Source organism: Haliotis asinina, chromosome 2, assembly GCF_037392515.1.
Source record: "Haliotis asinina isolate JCU_RB_2024 chromosome 2, JCU_Hal_asi_v2, whole genome shotgun sequence".
Taxonomy (NCBI): domain Eukaryota; kingdom Metazoa; phylum Mollusca; class Gastropoda; order Lepetellida; family Haliotidae; genus Haliotis; species Haliotis asinina.
The window spans coordinates 12,790,794-12,811,037 of NC_090281.1; the positions used below are offsets into that span (position 1 = coordinate 12,790,794).

The window sequence follows — 20,244 nt, forward strand, 5'->3', positions numbered from 1 at the left end:
GAAGCGGTGTTAGGAGTTTGAAAATGATGCGAGGGGGGATAACCACAAAACCGGAAACTTCTCACACGCACGCGCCTTTCATGTAAACATGAAATATGGCCTACAAGGCAAGGTGAGACGAGTTTGCCGACCCGCCCCTTTTGATCATCATTTGATATAACGAAACATTGATTTGTCATTTCACAGTATCATTCGGATGACTTTAATATGTTCATTTTGCAGGATACGAGAGTTCGAAGAACTACTAAAATCGGACGAAATTGACTTCAAAAACTTGCGGAAGTTGTGCTTTGCTGGTACGATTATTTACATCACATGACTTCAAACACATTTAATAACAGATACCAAAGAGCTTGGTGTTGTAATTTAAACATTTAATTTGTACATGTACATGTAGAAGTGTTTCCAATGTAGGATGTTGTATTTGCCGCAATATTAGTCACTTACCAATTTACAATGCCTTAAACTCATTATCACCTTGTCAGCACTAAATATATTGAACTTACAATTGGTTTGGCTAGTGCAGATGATCCCGTTCAAGTAACACAGAGCCCAAATGAGAGAAATGTATGGCTAGGACATCCTGTTTTTGTTAGAAATTTGGGTAATATGTTATGGAATGTACCAAGGAACCCCATGACATCTGAAACACTGAATACATTCAACAGGTGCATTGGATATATTCAACATAATGACAGGGTGATACAATCATGCTGAGGTATCCTAGCCTCACCCTACCACAAAGAACCAAAGGGTCACACGGTATGCCAGATAAGTTAAGTGTGAGCACTTGTGGGGCACCATTTCAGCCAGTAAACAAGTCTTACCAAATACACATATGCTAAGCCAGAACTGAGTATGTTCTTTGTCTTTGTTGATTACTCTTCGTGGTTCAACATTTCTTTTACCTGTGAAGGTCCTGGTTAGAATAGGCATTCAGCAACCCATGCTTGCCATAAAAGGCGACTATGCTTGTTGTAAGAGGTGACTAACTGGATTGGGTGGTCAGGCTCGCTGACTTGGTTGACATCACTGGATTGTCTGGTCCAGACTCAGTTATTTACAAGCGCCATCATGTAGCTTGAATATTGCTTAATGTGGAGTAAAACTCAACTCAATATCTCTTTAACATCAAACACATCTCCATATTTGATTCTACAGCCATGGCTTGTGTGAGCTACTAGAGCAGGACACAATGATCAGAGGATAATTACACTCTTACCAAACATCTTTGTGCATAGCCTGAGCCGTGCATTATGTTCGTAGTCTTTGTTGAATAAAGGTCAGATATCTCTTTTTCAACCATGTCTTCATATTTCATTCTGTTACTGTGATGGCTGTCATAGAAGGATATTAGTCCTGCTGCTTCACAGTTAAAAGTTTGTATATTTCTGCATGTTTGCAACATTTATCCATAAAATGAGCAAAACACGCATGACTCTTATATTAGAAATAGTATCTGCATTACATCATGAACTTACAGGGGCATGAATCTTTAGAACATATGTACTGTGTATTTTTATAAATAGATTAACCAAATGATATAGATATCCGTGTTTATTTTATGCAGGCTGTCCCTTTGAGTCAGGAAGTGGATTTCGCTCAGTCTGTTGGAAGGTATGTGTTACAATGTAGATAGTGAATGAGCTAATTTAAATTCACACTGGCAATATTTCAGCTATATTGTGACTGTAACAGTAGCATACGTTAAAGAATGAATAAATCTTTGTTTATTATACTCTTTTCACCATTACATATGAAAGACTTGTGATTAGTCATAAGCGGAACACCAAATTATTCTTAAAAGACTTGTGGTTGATTAATACCGAGTGATTCAAAGCCAAAAAGTTATCTGCATCACTCTTTCCCTCCAATGAAACCACAGACAGGGTTTGAAACTATGTCGCCAGAGCACTTCTTCGTTTTGCTCATTTCTCAATGTCAACAAAGACATGACAAATTTAACATTGTTGTCAATTGCTACCATGGGTCGGATGATGGTGTCACCATGCACAGATTTCCACCGGACCTTGCAGTTCATGCTAAATGGGTTATTTTTCTGAGTGCAAAGCAAGTGTTGTGGAAGCCTGTAGTCTATAAAAACTCTGATGGCTTGATCCCTACCCGGCTTCCAAAATAGAAAATACTATTTAGATTTGTTTTGATCAAGTTAAAATATCAAAACTATTTTTTTAACCAGTTGTAGAAAATGATTGAGTCAAATGGACTTAATAGTTCTCATCACCATTGGTTTGGATGACAGTTGTCCTGTCAAGAGAACAAATATTGAACAGCTGGAATAGCCCTGCTTCACAAAGTGATCTTCGAATGTCTGAATCTGTCGAGGAATCAGACTCATAACACTTCTAACGAATTAGACAAATGTCGTAATATTCATGGTGAAATTATATTGGTAAATTTGTAATCAAACAGTTCTCTCTCTCTCTGACCGACTGTCATAATAACCCACATGTTGCTGTTCCAGCTTCTCCTGAACTATTTGCCACTGAAGAAGGGAGGATGGCCAGATTTCTTGAAAAAACAAAGGTAAAGTTTTCTACATTAACTGGTTCCAGATGTTCTACCATCAGGTCATGATGGCATGAATATAGAACTGGTTAACAATTCCTGAGATGTGTCATGATATTTGTTTCTTTGCATAAATATTAGATTTGAATACAATAAGCAAAATACAATCTCCCCCTAACCCACGTTTTGTTACTTGCATGCAGGATTTGTTTGAAACAATTAAAACTTCACTGTGTATAATTATAACTATTTAATCTTCAGATACACATTTGTTATCCAATTTATGATGAAATAAAATGTAGATATATAAGTGAGTGAGTGAGTGAGTTTAGTTTTACGCCGCACTCAGCAATATTGCAGCTATATGGCAGCAGTCTGTAAATAATCGAGTCTGGACCAGACAATCCAGTGATCAACAACATGAGTGTCGATCTGCGCAATTGGGAACCGATGACATGTGTCAGCCAAGTCAGCGAGCCTGACCACCCGATCCTGTTAGTCGCCTCTTACGACAAGCTGAGTCGCCTTTTATGGCAAGCATGGGTTGCTGAATGCCTATTCTACCCCGGGACCTTCACGGGTCTGTAGATATATAACACAAGTGGAATATCAGTGTATTTAATATGGTCTGGGCAAGATGACATAGTGTGTTTGCTATGTAAGACCATGAACACAAATCCATGTAAATATATAATAAATTTTCCATTTGACATTTCTTGTCACTCATATCCTTTCAGTGTTGAAATTTTCTGTTGTGTTGCTTTAGAGCAGTGCTACTGATAAAAATATCAGTAATTCACTCAATCAGATTAGAGAGACTGACAAGAAATGATATTTTTTCAAATTATTTTCAAATCCTATCTTAATGATTAAAAGGAGGCGGAACTGTTACATGTTTCAATGTTACAAACGTCACTCTGGGCAATATTCCAGCTATCTGACAGTCATGTGTAACTCTTTGAGTCTGGACCAGACAGTCCATTGATTGATATGAGAGCATTAGTCTTTGCTGTTGGAACATGATGTCATGCAGAGACCATTATATTTGGCTCTTTTGTGTGAACACAGTGTGTGTCTGACTAGGGCAGCACATTCACAGATGCTAATTGGAAGCCAGCCAAAACAGCGCATTAGGAAGAATTATTAAAAAAATGTCTGCCCACCAGATTGAAAAAATCAAGTGTAGTAGAAATATATTAAATAACAAAGGAAAAATATCTTTACCTAATATAAATAATAATTAATATAAACCTAAAGTGTGCTTCTCACTATGTGTTAGGTCATCTCTTGTTTTCCCAGAATAACTGCATTTGAGATTTTTGCTTTGGAGGGACAGGTTTTACTTTTCGCTAGAAAGACCTCTTCCCAGGTTTTACTTTTCATTAGTAAGATCGCTTCCCAGATTTTACTTTTCCTAAGTTTATATGAACATCCACATTCAAATGATACATGAGTATTTGAAATCAATTGAAAAATATCATTCAAGATTAAACTCACAATACAAATGTTTTATCAAGGGGGATTAGAACTGCAAATCACAGATTCTTTAGCAGACGCTCTACTGAACGGCCACCGGGCCGACAAAGGGGTGGGATTAAACTGTCTACTTGTAGTTACTGTTATTAAATTGATTTTCATGTGGTTTAGTTATTGTTATGTAGCTTCATTAAATGATCATCTTCATTGTAATTACCCATCATTGACGGTATATATGTTAGAGAAAACACTTCTCCTCGGGTTTGGTAGACAATGTAAAACCATCGGGGTCAGGAAATCCCTTGGGGCTCCCTCCCCCTCCGGTTTTACATTGTCTGCCAAAACCTTGGGGGCGTGTTTTCTCCTATATTTATTACCCAATGTATGGGTAGTTGCATACTAAACATGTATGTCACATGAGTGTTGTATCGCTGACCTGTATTGTAAGGACTGAAGTGAGATTCTAACGATTTGATTGGCTAACTGATGACCCCTCTGTTAGGTCAAGTTGTGATGGAAGTATCTTATCATTCCTAACAAACACATGAATTAATTCATTCTACAACTTATATGTATTGTAGAAATTTAAAGATTGTGAACGAAGTTGTGTCGCTGTTTGTGAGTCGAAGTGAGATAATATGTCCTCTGGAAAACATAGGTGTAATGTTAGCCGTGTGAAGCAACTCCAAACCAAGATTGTGCTGTGAGTAGTTTACTGCAGAAGGCTGTACTACACGATGACAACTGACATGCATTGTGATGCCAGTTACCAAGGGGCAGACGAAAATGGCATATTGACATGAGTACAGTTTTTGGTTTGAAGCCATAAACCAGTGTTCAGGAGTAGTGTCTGACCCTGACAAATCTAGCAGATTTGGCAATGGTCAGACTGAAGTCCCCAACCTCCTGGCCCCAGTGTCTGATTGAATATATTACAATGACTTTGTCTGACGTTGTCATTTGTGGCATGTGACACTTATCCACTGTTCATAAACTTATGTTTATAATGTTTGTCATTGTATAATGTTAATAATTTCAATGCCAATTATGAGAAATGTTAAATCTGAAAAGTGTGTTTAATTTTTTTCTGTGGGTCCTGTGAATTTTCAGTGGGTCAAACAGACATCTGAAACTTACAGGACCCAATGTTCTGTTGCTTTGAAACACCATTCGTAAACACTGCATAAACATAACAAAATTATGCTCTATGGACAGTTTATTGCATGTGAGACGTGGGTAATATATAGAAACCACACTTGGTCTCATTACATATGAATTATGTGAAACTTGTGACCCTCCAGTGGTCAGATACTGTAGGAAAGACACTCACTTCACTTAATTCATGTGTAATGAGACCGATATATTACCCACAGGACAATGAGATGGGTCCCTCAGATTATTGGTGAATATTTGATGGCCTAAAACATTATTGAAAGTCATGATATGTTTGAAATGTACTTTTTCACGTTTATATCTTCCATATCTTCGAGTTTATACATTGATATGACAGGCAAGCCTTTAAAAAAATGTGCAAAAATTTGAACACATTAAACAAGTACCATTCAGTCTTATCTTCGAAATCCATATTTTATGAGTCATTTAGTTATTTAGAGATTACTTTCTTTGTGTCTGTTACCCAGACTGTGTTCTGTTACAGAGCTCTATATCGGCAGTTTGTGCAGGAGATGATCATTGATCCGGGCCGGAAGGCTAATGCTGGTGTTCACGAGGATCACGTGAGTTGGACATTATCCAGGGACAGTTAGACTTATAACATGTGTTATAAGAGGGGTTGTGTTTTTGAGATGACACTATTTCAGTAAAGAACATATTCTAGTACTTTTGTTAGGTTGAGTCACATCTGGGAATACTGTCATATGGATGGAATATTGGTGAGAGCAGTGAAAATAGTAAACCAACACAACAAACCCATTTGAGATTCGAAACTACACTCTCAGTGTTTGACTCTGAGAGAGCAGAGTGTTGTTGTTTGATCCCACTGAGTTAGTATAGTGGCTAGTTGAGGCATCTGGGAGAGAGAGAGAGTTTGAAAAAATGTCTTATGGTTTTTGATGTAAGTTTTGTAAGCGTAGACTGCTTTCGGTATGAAGGATATCCTAGTGCTGCAGCAGTGTCAGGTCTGCTTGTGTTTATTCAGCCCCTGAACCCGAACCCTGACAGTTCCTGGCAGGCCATCTTCAAAGACAACGACATGCTGGTTCAGATTGACAAGGACTGCAGGTATGACGCAATGTACCATTCAACAGGACCCTTGCAAGGTGTAGTGATAAACCTGTAGTTATACCAAACAGAAGCTCTAATGCATTTTCCCTGTTACATATATATGCCATGACATATTAAATCTCACATATACTCTAATAGGGTACAAATGCAAAATCAGTTGCTGACATCGTTATAAATGAAACCCCATCATGAAACTGCTAATTTCGATCTTTAATTACCTTAAATCAACCTTTTTGTCAACAGTGCACAATTCTCAACCGCAAACGAAATTTAAACCAATCAGAGCAGCGCGTCTCTGTGACGTAATAATGGGTATAGAGATGAGGGTCTGTGCAGTATTCATCTGCCTTTCAGGGGTTAAACTATTTCATTTACAGGTTTGTACAAACCTGAAATCGCGAAAGCTGTTGAAAAAAATGAAAGCTGTATGTTCTCACAATCTACTATCATTTAGTTTTGTCTCCTGCTTTACATAGTTTTCGAGTTACAACCCTTGTTTTCATAGACAATTCTATCAAAATCACTTGGTGTCGCTAGGTTGTAATCCGTGATAGGTGGTATAAACCTACACGTTATTTGTCATTATTCACTTGATGCTCAGTTAATGAATTTATAACAGGTATAATTAGTGGCAACGACACTTAGATTACCCGACAAAGGCCCCCATTTGGCATTTCTTTTGTCTGGATCGATCAAAGGATTAACCGATAACACGCTGATTGATTAATTAGTTTTATGCGGATTTAAATGGGGGATTTGTCAAAAGGCAGTGTTTATGTATGTACATTTACTAATCTATACTGAATACACTCTGTCGTGTCTGTATCTATGTAAAACAACACCCTTCTTTCAAAGGATTAACCGCCAATACATTGACTGATTGCTCATTATTGGCTAACTAAATACCTTTTTAAAAAGAATGACACACATTATGCAATTAGTTGCCAGGTGTGTTATCTATGGTAGCCTATGAAACTATACAGCAATGTGACAAACCTGAAATGATGCATCACATTTTCATATATTAGACTGTTAAAAGACACATCACTTGGGAAATCTGCAGATGAGTTATATCTCACTTGTTTTTGTGGATATTGATGGATACATTCCTCGAAGAAGGTAATAGCCTGACATTGCTCCTATAACTTTAATTTTAATATTTGCATTTTAATAAGTTGTCTAAGCTTTCAACAGAATCATTGTTTTCGTCGTTAAGTGTAATGATGCAGACGGCATACACTAGGGCGTGTGAATTATGATTTATACAGGAAAACTATGAAATGTCTACATATTACATTCCTGTTATACATTCGAAGATCGCTTCCTTTAATTAAGTTTCAAAATGCATGCAAGTATGATTATAAAGTAATTATGATTATGAGACGGAGTATAAAGATGTATATTGACAAGTGTCTACATACTGGTGAGTGAACGTTACAAACCAAGTAAATTTAGCAAGTGAAGAAATTTATCGCGCAGTATTTTCACTTCGACCCTGACCTCGCTTAGGTTATGTTACAGGTTGTGTCATGCAAACTCCTTTTGGTAATGATTCGAATACATATTTATGTAGTTTTGATTTTCTAACTTGATGAGAACAAACCATACATAATCTCATTAATTCGAATGGATTTGACTTCACGATTTTCAAAAATGGCGGCGCCCTGTCTTGGGATGAATGCTATTTAAGTCTGTTTTCATGACTTACAAAGGGACAATTACTTTCTACTGGCAGCAAAATGTGTATTTTATTGATGGACAATAGGATTTTGCATGACATTGCTTATAACATAACAATTTCACTCTTCGAAGTGAGGTGGAGGTCATTTTCTATCCTGGAAGCGTGGTTGGGGGCGAAACATCTGATTTAGTATATACCACAGGCTTCCACAAAGCCCACTTCGCACACACTAACAACCAATTTACGCACAAACTACGGAGTCTGGTGGAAATCTGTACATAGTGACACCATCATCCGACCCCAAGGAACAATTGACGGCAACACAACAATTCGGCAGGTCTTTGGTGACGTCGAGAAATCAGCAAAATGACGAGCTTCCTACACATTTTCTATACACTTAACTGGAAATCGTTCCTTCTATGACGTCACTGTAGGACTCTGGCGACAGAGTTACGTAACCTGTCTGCCGTTTCGTTTGCGGGCGAGAGAGAAGCAGACGGCTTTTTAGCAACTTTTAAGCGCTTGGTATTAATTAACCACAAGGTTTTTTTTAAAAAATACTTTTTTTTTTATGACTAACCAAAAGTCTTTCATATGCAGTGATAAAGAGAGTACCAAGAAACTGAGTTTAGTGGTCCTTTAAGCTGCAACTAATTTGATATACATTTTGCAGACGCTTGTGCCCAGATTTATTCTTCTTCCAACGAGCGACAGACTATCCCCATGAAGACATTGTCAACTGTGATTCCAACATTGAGACACTGCGGAAAAGAGTTGAACAATGTGTGCTTCACTCAGAAACAGTCTCCAGGAACAGGCTTGGCATGACAAATGTATGTGTGAGGAGCTCATAGCAAGGAGAGACATTGGGGTAGTCATGTGGTTAAAGCGTTTGCTCATCATGCCAAAGACCTGGGTTTGCTTCCCCACATGGGTACAGTGTCTGAAGCCCATATCTGGTGCTCACTGCCATGATATTGCTGGAATATTGCTGAAAGCGGCGAAAACACACACACACCACCCCCCTCACTCATAACAAGGACAGAGTGGGCTTCCTAGGAGTAGGGGTGGCCAAATATAGTGACCTCTAAGGTTTCCAGGAGTAGGGGTGGCCAAATGTAGGCTTGCCATAAAAGGCGACTATGCTTGTCGTAAGAGGCAACTAACGGGATCGGGTGGTCAGGCTCACTAACTTGGTTGACACATGTCATTGGTTCCCAATTGCGCAGATCGATGCTCATACTGTTGATCACTGGATTGCCTGGTCCAGACTCGATTATTTACAGACAGCTGCCATATAGCTGGAATTTTGCTGAGTGTGGCGTAAAACTAAACTCATTCACTCACTCACTCTAAGCTTCCCAGGAGTAGGGATGGCCAAGTATGGTGACCGCCAAGGTTAGCAGGAATATGTTCAACATGTCATACATAACATCCATTGCCAAGCTATTGGATATGGATACAGCAATCCTTATGTTGAATCCTCTGATAAAACATTGGAATCATTGGTACTCAAGGAACTCTTTATAATGATTCTTTTTCTGTTTTGGCTTCATCCATCATCCATTGAGGTGGGTTCTACCATGTGTGTGTATCTGCAGATGATGGCCAGTCGGAGGAAGGCAAGTGAGGAGTACGCGGCGCTGCCCGAGGGGCAGGAAGCACACTGGGAGGTGGTAGAGAGGATCCTCTTCATATATGCAAAACTAAACCCTGGACTGAAATACGTGCAGGTACTAGCTCTTGTCTCTGATGTATCTGACACAGCATGTGCAAATGACTGTCTACATTGTTTGTTGAAGAGTCATGCTGAGACCAGATTTCCTGTCATGTGAAACATGGTTGCATACTAGATCAAGTATCGTTAACTCATCACAGGGTAGCCCAGTGGTTAAAGTGTTTGCTAGATCAAGTATCGTTAACTCATCACAGGGTAGCCCAGTGGTTAAAGTGTTTGCTAGATCAAGTATCGTTAACTCATCACAGGGTAGCCCAGTGGTTAAAGTGTTTGCTAGATCAAGTATCGTTAACTCATCACAGGGTAGCCCAGTGGTTAAAGTGTTTGCTAGATCAAGTATCGTTAACTCATCACAGGGTAGCCCAGTGGTTAAAGTGTTTGCTAGATCAAGTATCGTTAACTCATCACAGGGTAGCCCAGTGGTTAAAGTGTTTGCTGTTTGATTGGCCAGAATCTCTTCTTCGATTACAAGATTTGAAGCCTCTTGGTGGCATCAGCTATGATATGGTTGCAATTATGCTAACATTCTAGTTAGATCTTGTGTAGAATTGGTCTTCAGTAACCCATGATTATCGTAAGAGACAATTAATGGGATCAGGTGGTCAGGCTCATTGGCGTGATTGATACATTATTGCATCTCAGTAGCGTAGATCAGTGTTCATGCCGTTGATCATTGGATCAGACTGCCACCACATTGCTGTAATTTGACTGAATGCGGCATTAAACAACAAACAAACAAACATTCTTGTTTGCTTGCCATTCACAAACATGTTGGAGGAGTTACGTCCCCTTTCTATTAAAAAATTGTTTATTTGTTTGTTTTGCAGGGCATGAATGAAATACTCGGTCCAATCTACTACACATTTGCTTCTGATCCAGATGTTGATTGTCGAGGTGAGAACTAACAGACAGACACTTATCTGGATTGTAATGGACGATGAAAATTATACTTACCTTCATGTCTGGTGCTTCTTAATTCCTAGTCCAGCTGCAGACGGCCATTTCCATGCTTCTGCTGGGTAGGAATATGGGTATACAGTTATTGTTTGTTATCCTTTTTTTCAGAATATGCAGAAGCAGACTCCTTCTTTTGTTTCACAAATCTCATGGCCGAGATTCGGGATAACTTCATCAAAACACTGGATGACTCTCAGTGTGGGATAGGTAAATGCTTTTGAAATAGTTGTCAAATCCACAGAGAGGAGTTAGTACTAAGAACATTTTAACAAATGTTTTAACAAACTTGTAGGACACGTTTTGTAGATGTTACCAATTGATTTACCTAGTGAATGTTTATCTCTTTATTATCATGATTTTCAAGAATTTGAGCTCATATGAACTTGTTTCATAATGCACTTTCCTAATGCGCTTGATGATGCAGGTATACAACAAAACCCATTGCTCTACATGGTGATTGTGTGCAGTTAACATCTAATTTATTGTGATCAGAGTCCAGAATATGTTCCCCTCAGTGCCCTTGTTGTGTGATCTGATTTGATATTATTCTTACACCTCATTACTCCATTCTCCTATACGTTTGTTTCTGATCCTGATGTTGATTGTCAACAGATATTTGTGTCGACTGACTGAATGACTGAGTTTGGTTTTTAGTCTGCTTTTAGCAATATTCCAGCAACATCACAGCGGAGAACACCAGAAATGGGCTTCACCTTTTGTACCCATGTGAGGATTCGAACCCAGGTGTTCAGTTTGACGAGTCAACACTTTAACCACTAGTTCACCCTACCCTCAGGTGGAAATTAATGGAAGATGTAAATTATACTGGTCCTCAAGTGTGCATGTCTGGTGCTGCCATGTGTTAACCTCAGCGCTCTTCTTCATCTTGCCTGAATCTTGGATGTTTTTCTGTGTGCAGGTCACTTGATGACGAAGCTGTATAACTACCTGCAGGTCAAGGATCCCGCTCTGTGGCACCTGCTCAAGGAACAAGATCTTAAACCCCAGTACTACGCCTTCCGCTGGCTCACGCTACTGCTGTCTCAGGAGTTCCCTCTTCCAGGTGGGTACAGCTCCCAATGACGGGTCTCATTGTCAGTCAATAGTTAACTTTTCATGGAGGGAATTCTCTCTATGTTCTCTGAGTGTTAGTAGCTTGTAGTATAGCAATCTGTGAACAATTGCTCATGGACTGTCTTGACATAAAGTTATTCCTCATTTCCTTGCTTACTCCTGGAAGAATGTCACACCCTAGAATGGTTCTGGTTGTGAGAATATCACCCCCAAAAAGGTTTTTAACTAGATATTTGGGTAGTCTTGTGATGATGTCACCCAAGAGAATGTTTTTAAATGAATTTTTTGTGTAGTCACTCACTCAACCACTCACTCACTCAACCACCCAATTAACCTCCCACCCACCCACTCAAAAACATACTCAGCCACCTACCCACCCACCCACTTATGACCCTGCTAGTGTCTGGACATAGGCTTGCACATTGTCCCAAGACATGCACGCTGTATTCCAATCTCATTAAGACATTTGTTTCAGATGTGTTACGGATATGGGACTCTCTATTTGCTGACGCCAATCGCTTTGAGTTCCTGATCCATGTATCCTGTGCAATGCTCATGTAAGAGAATCCTCATGAAGACTTGTGAAGGTCCAGGTTAGAATGTATTATCAGTAACCCATGCTTGTTGTAAGAGGCGACTAACGGGTTCATGTGGTCAGACTCACTGACTTGATCGACACATCATTGTATCCCAATTGCACAGATTGATGCTCATGCTGTTGATCACTGGGTTGTCTGGTCCAGACCTGGTTATCTATAGACCGCTGCCATATAGTTGGAATATTGCTAAGTCTGGCATAAGGTTAAACTTACTCACCTTGTAATATATCCCACACTTTGTGCAAGTATAGATTTCACGTCCAAAATTTATAAAGTTTGTAAAGACAAAGCTTCAGGATTTTATATAGGTTGCTATGTAATTTTCTATAAACCAGTAACCAATGATCAACATTTATAGTTTTGTATGCACCAATAAGACATGGCTTTTAGCTGTCTAGTTCATTTTCATTCAGCTCACGGCAGATATTATCATTATACGCTATAGCAATGGTGGTATTCATGGATCTCAAGGAATTGTGTTCTTCAACGCTTGTGATTTTGGTAGAGATTTCCCATGTTGAGGGAAGGGGGCAAAACCACATGTTTGGCAATATCTCGTAATATACGTTATTCACTGAAATGGTTATAGATGTGAAGTGTACATGAGGTGTAGCTGACTATGACATGGGTGTTAGTCAACCATGGAGTCTGTCACCCAACTGTGTCTTAGTGGGGTATTATTGTTAAACTACAGCCTGGTGTCTCGGAGGGCTAGCATACACACACACATGCATGCATACTGCTCTGTAGAGGCAGTACTAATCCAATACTTCCACCTTTGTCTTCAGGCTCCTCAGGGAAGATTTATTAAAAAGTGATTTCCCCCACAACATGAAACTACTTCAGGTGAGTACAAAATGTACAAAATACTGATTATCAGATGGGAAGAGATCCTTTCTTGTAAAGGTTGACAAGAGTTGTCTCCCATACATAATACATACCGTGAGCCCTCTCGCCACTATTTGTAGTTGAGTTATCTCCAACCATAGATATTAATACCTTAACCTCACTCACCATATATAAGTAGAGTGATCTCACTTACATGGTGACGTAAGTACCTTTACACCCTCTTCTTCAGCAAGAGTTTGAATGGGATAAAGTCAACAGCTGATTTCCTAACTGACAGTTTCTTGGGGAGCTGATGTTGGTATCTTTGTAAGCCAATGGATTTCTGTCTTTGCTTTGTGATCTACCCCATCTATCATAACCAGGCATGACGTTTCTAGGATCAAAGCACTGACAGTACCGTAACCACGGCCATCACGACCATCGATCCTTGATGGCACGTTTGTTTACATTGTGAAAGTAGTCCCTAAAATTTGTATATGACCTCTTTAAATTGCATAGATATTCATAAATGACCCCAATAGATACCAAAAATAACTATTGTTCCATACAATACAGAAACCCCCAATCCCCTTCACACTGTCAGTCACTTGTCTGTCTGTCCTAGGCTGGAATATTGACTTCATTCATCTACATGGACAAATGCATTGATTAGCTCATGTCAAAAGGCATTGTGCACTCACATAATGGGGGGCACATATTCTCAATGTCACTGGTCATGATATAACCTTAATATTGCTAAATGTCACTCACTCTCCAATGGTTAATTGAAAACAAGATCTGATATGAAATGCCCCTTGAACTGTTTATGTGAATGTTCATTTCTTGTGTTTCAGAATTTCCCACCCTCTATCGATGTGCAGACAGTATTAGCCAAGGCTGTAGAAATCAAGGATCGCCACCAGGGCTTGTGACACTCATACAGGTAGTCTTGGACATCTATCCTGGGCCATCAAGTCCTTGTTTCACAAAGCACATTGACATATTCTTTGTTAATTTGATGATCTGAGGCCACTGTCAGACTTTTCAAGGAGTTGTATTGCCAATTAGGCCTATATTTCTTTTCATTTGGTTATGAAACTAACACCTTATGTGCTAATAAATGAAATACATTTACAATGTATTTTACATTAATGAGTTGACCAAACATAACCAAAACAATCTAATGTTTTGCATCCTACATTATGGAATCATTGTTATTTATATACTGATTGTTACCTTCAATTTGAGTCATTTATATCTGATTCTACTGAAGCTAGTCTTTTTGCAATATCAATTACAGTATTGTGCTTAGGAGTCCAATATTGTCTTTTACAGGTGATTGACACATTTCAGCATTTTCTTCAACTTGTCAGCAGAATAAACCATCAATAGATGCCCCACTAAACTGATGCCACACCCAACACATAACTGATAAATCCTCAGCAGCTGTTGGCTGTTCCTGTACACCAGTGCTGTGGTCACCAACATGTGGAGTCTCTCCTTGGTACACCAGTGCCACGGTCAATCTCAACATGTGGAGTCTGCCTTTACACCAGTGCTACAGTCAACCTCAACATGTGGAGTCTGCCTTTACGCCTGTGCTACAGTCAACCTCAACATGTGGAGTCTCACCTTGGTACACCAGTGCTACAGTCAACCTCATCATGTGGAGTCTGCCTTTACACCAGTGCTACAGTCAACCTCAACATGTGAAGTCTGCCTTTATACCAGTGCTACAGTCATCCTCAACATGTGGAGTCTGCCTTTACACCAGTGCTACAGTCAACCTCAACATGTGGAGTCTGCCTTTACACCAGTGCTACAGTCAACCTCAACATGTGAAGTCTGCCTTTATACCAGTGCTACAGTCAACCTCAACATGTGGAGTCTATAGTACACCAGAATGTTCACATCCATCACCATCTGTCTTTCCTGTGCAATATTGTGTGTGAACATTTGACATAGGATCCCTGTAAAATAAAAGTCATGCTTTCCTTTAAGCCAATTCCAGTTAACATGTACCTTTCTATTTTCATCAAGAGCCTTTCCATCAAATAGCTGTACTGTTCATAATATGGTAACATGCTAGCACCACATTTACATTTGAAGATTTATTAAGAGTGATTGAGCAGTGTGACTCTGCACATTTTGCACATGGATGCAAGGGCTGGTGTCCTTCCAATAATTTCTTTGTGTGCCAGAGATTTGTCCAAAAGCACTATAACAGTGGTTTGTCTATAGAAGAGGACTAGCAGAAGAGGGCTGAACGGAATGAATTAGAAATTGTGGGTTAGAGCTAGCGGGAAGTGGGGAGTGGGTTAGAAATTGTGGGTTAGGGGGAAGCAGGAATTGGGGAGTGGGTAGGTGAGGTGGAGTGGGTTACAGATTGTGGGCTGGGGGAGTGGGGTGGGGGTATGTGTGAGATGGGGGAGGGGGCAAGTAGAAAAGGGCTCAGGGAGCAGGCGGGATGGAGCAGGTTAGAGACTGTGGGTAAGGGGGAGTTGAGTTGGGGGAAAAGTGGGTAGCGGTAAATAGCTGGGGAAGTATTGGGACAGAGTGGGCTCTGGGGAGACGTTTTGGAGTAACAGATCAGTTGATGTGGGCAGCGGGTTAGTAGAAGTAGGTCAGGAGGAATGAGTCAAAGCGGGTAGGGTGAAGCTTTTTGGGGAGTAGGTTTGCTCAAAAAGTGTATGGTTTGGACAGGTGTCCTTTATCAGTGTCTCCAAAACGGACATTTTACCTTTAGTACAGTGATGGTCTGACATTACAACAGACTTAGTTGAGGTAAAGGGATATCTCTATCAAGCCTTACAACCAAAGTATACTTTTTGAGGTGCACATGTTCCTATCTATTTATAGCATCACTTTGGGCAGATATTGTTTCACAAGTGAGCTGATGTTATACTAGTGCCAATACTCATATATATATATACAGAACGGACATTTCTGGATAATTCTATTGGAATTTGAGATTTTATATATCTGAGATACATCTGGATTTGTACTCTTTCATCATTGCCGGTGATTGCTGTTTCTACATTTATGTTGTCAAAGAGCATCATAGACTAGAGTGAAGTGCTGTAAAAGATGTGTTATTGTAGATAGAACATTGACGCCATTTCTTGTCCCCATTGTGATATGACGGCAATACAGGTTTTAAAAAGAAGTGTAGAACGTGATGCGGGTTGTGGTAACCATAGTTACCCCATGATTTCAATACGCAATGTCGTTTTAGAAAATGGTCAAATGAAACACAGAATATATTTGGGATTACCATTTATTGATATCAGGATGATGGAGTGGTCTAGTGGTTAAAGTGTTTTTTGCACCGAAAACCCAGGTTTGATTGCCTACATGGGTACAATGTTTGAAGACCATTTCTGGTGTCACCTGTTGTGATATTGCTGAAATATTGTTAAAAGCGACATAAAACCAGACTCTTTCACTGAGTCACTCAGTTATCAGAGGGGTACACAAAGTCTGTGGTCTAAACAACCAGTTGACTTCTGATATGGTGGCTGAGCAGGTTGGGCATCCGGCAATTAGGTGCCTGACTCTGTGGGTGTGGGTTTGCATCCCAGATGAGTCTTAACCTAACAGATGTACTGGAATCCGTACTTTACTGAGAAAGTGTAATCCCAAATATAACATGTCGTACCCAGTTGTATGTAAGAATTGAATAATTGTTCTGCTTTGTCTGTATATCATGGTATATTCAACAGCTTCAGATGTTGACTGTGTGAAACCATTATGATCACCATAGAGTGTCCAATGTCTTTCACATTGTGACCTCAAACAATCACAATTTCCAAGTGTTTTTGAATTGTAGATGTCTGGATGTGTAAAGTTTCTAATTTTCCTTCATAATGTGGATGTCACTGACAATATGGAAGTGTCTTTCTTATCTGCCAACACTAACAGCTGTCATGTGATATCATGTGATAAATGCTTTTCTGAATATTTTTCATCAAAGACAAAATATTAATATAGATATATATGGTCAAATCCCTTTTCACAGTTTTCCAACCAGCACTGGACACTTGTTTATTCATGCATGAAGCTGGGGTCTCGATATTTTGTTTAATCAGTGTACATGAAAACTCCCATAAATCGACTTGTGAGATTTGTCTGATGCATGATTTTGTCGTTTTGTTAGTGGTCCGTGTGAACTTCTACAGGTGGCACTTATGACGTATAGGAATGAAAAAATTGATTAAAATCAGTCTGTTTTTTAAGTTCAAAGCAGCAGTATGAGGATATTTCCAATTTCACTACTTTGAAATGGGAAATGTTGGTGACTCACATCACCTGGACTTTGAACATGTATCTCTCTGACATGCTGTGATGTAACTGCAATACAGATCCATTCCATATTAAATTAAACTCTCTTAGTTGGTGAATGTAGAAAGAGGTCTGTTAAGAAGCAGATTCTGTCTGTAATACTATATAAATCTGGGTTGAGTTTCCAGATTGATCATCGGTTTGAAATTGTAATTCAAACCAGGGTGTAGTGTGAAGGCACTTTCTGTATAATGGGAGAAGCTGAACATGTGAAAACTTGTCAAAATCTACTACTCAGGATTAGAAGGATGCTTGTTCAAAATATAATATTCACAATTTTCAGCTTGGTCATATATTTCTACTACGGCATTATAAACACATATATAGTTCATGCAGGTGACACATGAACACACTGGCTCATGCTTTTTGCCTTACGACTTTGTAAAGCTTTTCGTAATGGAAATATATAAAGCTTTTAGTCTTATGACTATGTCAGCTTTTAGTCTTATGGCTATGTCAGCTTTTAGTCTTATGACTATTTAAAGGGTTTTTTGCTTTCATTGTTCACGAGGCACGGTGGGTTAGCTTGGTGGTTAAATTGGTTGCTCGTCACACTGAAGACCTGGGTTTGCTGGCCCATAAGAGTACATTCTGAAGCCCATTGCTGCTGTCCAGTACAGTGTCAAATATTGTGTACTCACTTATTGCACATATACATTGAGAAAAAAAGCCAGAGTTTCTTTAAAATATGTGCTGAATAATACAGGTTATATAGAATTCAGAAATTAACATGCTGTTTAGTACGTTTGTTTTGTTGTTTGTGAATTACCAACCACAACCTACAATGCTATCCGCCCAACACCTCCCCTATTGCTTCCTCTAAGTAGAACTGATGAACATCTGGATTTTCAAAGCTGTCTGAGCTGTAAGATAGTCATAAAGGCCATACATTAACTTTAACTTACGACTCTCTTAGCACTAAGACAGCTTTGAAACTCTAGGCCCTGAGTTAGAATTAGTCTTCTGCAACTTCATGCTTGTCATAAAAGGCGACTAATGGTAGGGGCTGGTCAGACTCGCTGACATGGTTATCACATGTCATTGTATCTCAGTTGTGCAGATCAATGCTCATGCTGTTGATCACAGGATTGTCTGGTCCAGACAGGTTTCTTTACTACCATAAATATACCACCATATAGCTGGAATATTGCTGAGTGTGATCATAAACAACCAACCAATTCCCTAAGCAGAGTGGATGTGTTTAGAGAGAATGTATGTACACTTACTAGAGTATGGTGTTATTGTTTCTCTGTGCTAGTCGAGCCTGCTGACGTGTTCAGTCTGTGCTTCAAAACTGCGAGTTTTAAAGTCTGGATACAGTTGTCGAAAGTAGATGCTGAAGGATCTAGTTGTTTTAACGGGTTGCTTATATCAGCTGCTTTGTGTTAATCCAGATTAACGAATCGGTGCCACAGATGAGTGTGACTGCAGCATTCAGGTGTTATTGTTATTTCCTTTTGGGTTATGTGTATGCCTGCGGTGTCAGATTGTCTCCCTTGGCAGTATCAGAATCAGTTGGTTTTTGATATGAGTCTGATTCCCTGATATTATATCCTATATCTGTAACCACCATGTCTGAAGTGGTGGCTGTCTGCATCACTTAACCTTTCATCGCACATATACTCAGGCTGTGAAACTGTTTAAAAATGTGCTAAGAATAGTGAACTGTTCGGGAGGCATTCAAGTTGTAATAGGAAGTCTTTAAGGATGATCAACTTCTTTATTGTGAAATAGGGAGGTTTCATTTTTGTTTTGTGCTTTAAAACGGTGTAATTATCTATGCCAAAATTTCACTGTGGTGCAATAGAGAAGTTGATCATCCATAGAGACTTGTCATTCCTAAAAAGAGAGCTTGAGTACATGAAGATGAACGAGTGAGATAACTCACGTCCTCACTTCACCAGCTTCTGTCACAGACATGGAAGAGAATTGATTTAGTTTCAATACATTGAATTTTATCATACAATGCATAGTGTTCTGGACAGGATAAAGCCAACAGATATTTTTGACATTCGTTAGGGTCATATACGGATATCGATGCAAATTGGAGAGGTCATCTGCTAATTTTAAGGACAGCATAGGAATCCAGGTGCACAGTGTCACGCAAACATTAAAATGTATTTGTTGTTCAAAAGATTAGTAGAACTTTTCTGAAATTCCATGTGAGTTTTGTTTTTTTTTCATTTTTCAAACGTAAGCTAAGTTTTGTTGACAACAATATCCTCTTCAACATAAAAGGTAACTGGGAACTAGATGATGTAACACACTCAAATCAGTGGTCAGTAGAAAATCGCATCACCAAGCTTGTGACATCATGTATTCATACACACATATTTGTGACGTCATAGATATGCAGGCACATCTCACAAAGTTTAGTTTCATGATCTGTGGCAAATGAAATCACTTTTTTTTAAATATAAAGTAAGAATGAAATTGTATGATGAATAGGTTGTCGTGTGTTTTGGGATGGTTAATATCCTGCATTAGGAATAAATACATTACAGTAGGTATCAGGTACTCAGATTCAGATTGAAGTGGGGATTTTAGTAACAGGTTCCCAAGTCCATTTTGTCCACCTGTGAACTGGTCATTTGGCGTAAATTTTGTGAAGTATGTTATTTGATATGTTATGTGTAAAGCGGTGTTGACAGTGCCTTCTGTAAATGAAAGGAGGTTGAAATCATTTGTTGTTAATGTTTCACATATTTACCTTTTGTTTAATCATATTCTGTAAGCATACGCACGTACTTTATGTTTTATGTACAACATATCGATCA

The 20,244-nt window shown here is 39.1% G+C and overlaps 1 protein-coding gene across 1 annotated transcript; it reads left to right on the plus strand.

Annotated features, from left to right (window-relative positions):
* Window positions 1-62: 62 nt before the first annotated feature.
* LOC137273257 (TBC1 domain family member 13-like) lies at window positions 63-14,541 on the plus strand. The gene is made up of 15 exons (XM_067805795.1): window positions 63-112; window positions 223-296; window positions 1,571-1,617; window positions 2,486-2,547; window positions 5,663-5,741; window positions 6,164-6,246; window positions 8,604-8,763; window positions 9,532-9,663; window positions 10,496-10,562; window positions 10,734-10,832; window positions 11,545-11,688; window positions 12,175-12,256; window positions 13,087-13,144; window positions 13,981-14,069; window positions 14,462-14,541. Exons 1-14 carry the CDS (start codon window positions 96-98, stop codon window positions 14,056-14,058), a joined length of 1,182 nt encoding a protein of 393 aa, XP_067661896.1. The 5' UTR covers window positions 63-95; the 3' UTR covers window positions 14,059-14,069; window positions 14,462-14,541.
* The last annotated feature ends 5,703 nt before the right edge of the window (window positions 14,542-20,244 follow it).

Excerpts from the sequence above, each read along its gene's own strand:
- LOC137273257 (XM_067805795.1), top strand. Across the intron at positions 10,833-11,544 it reads TGACTCTCAGTGTGGGATAG|GTCACTTGATGACGAAGCTG; the intron begins GTAAATGCTTTT and ends TTCTGTGTGCAG. Across the intron at positions 11,689-12,174 it reads TCAGGAGTTCCCTCTTCCAG|ATGTGTTACGGATATGGGAC; the intron begins GTGGGTACAGCT and ends CATTTGTTTCAG.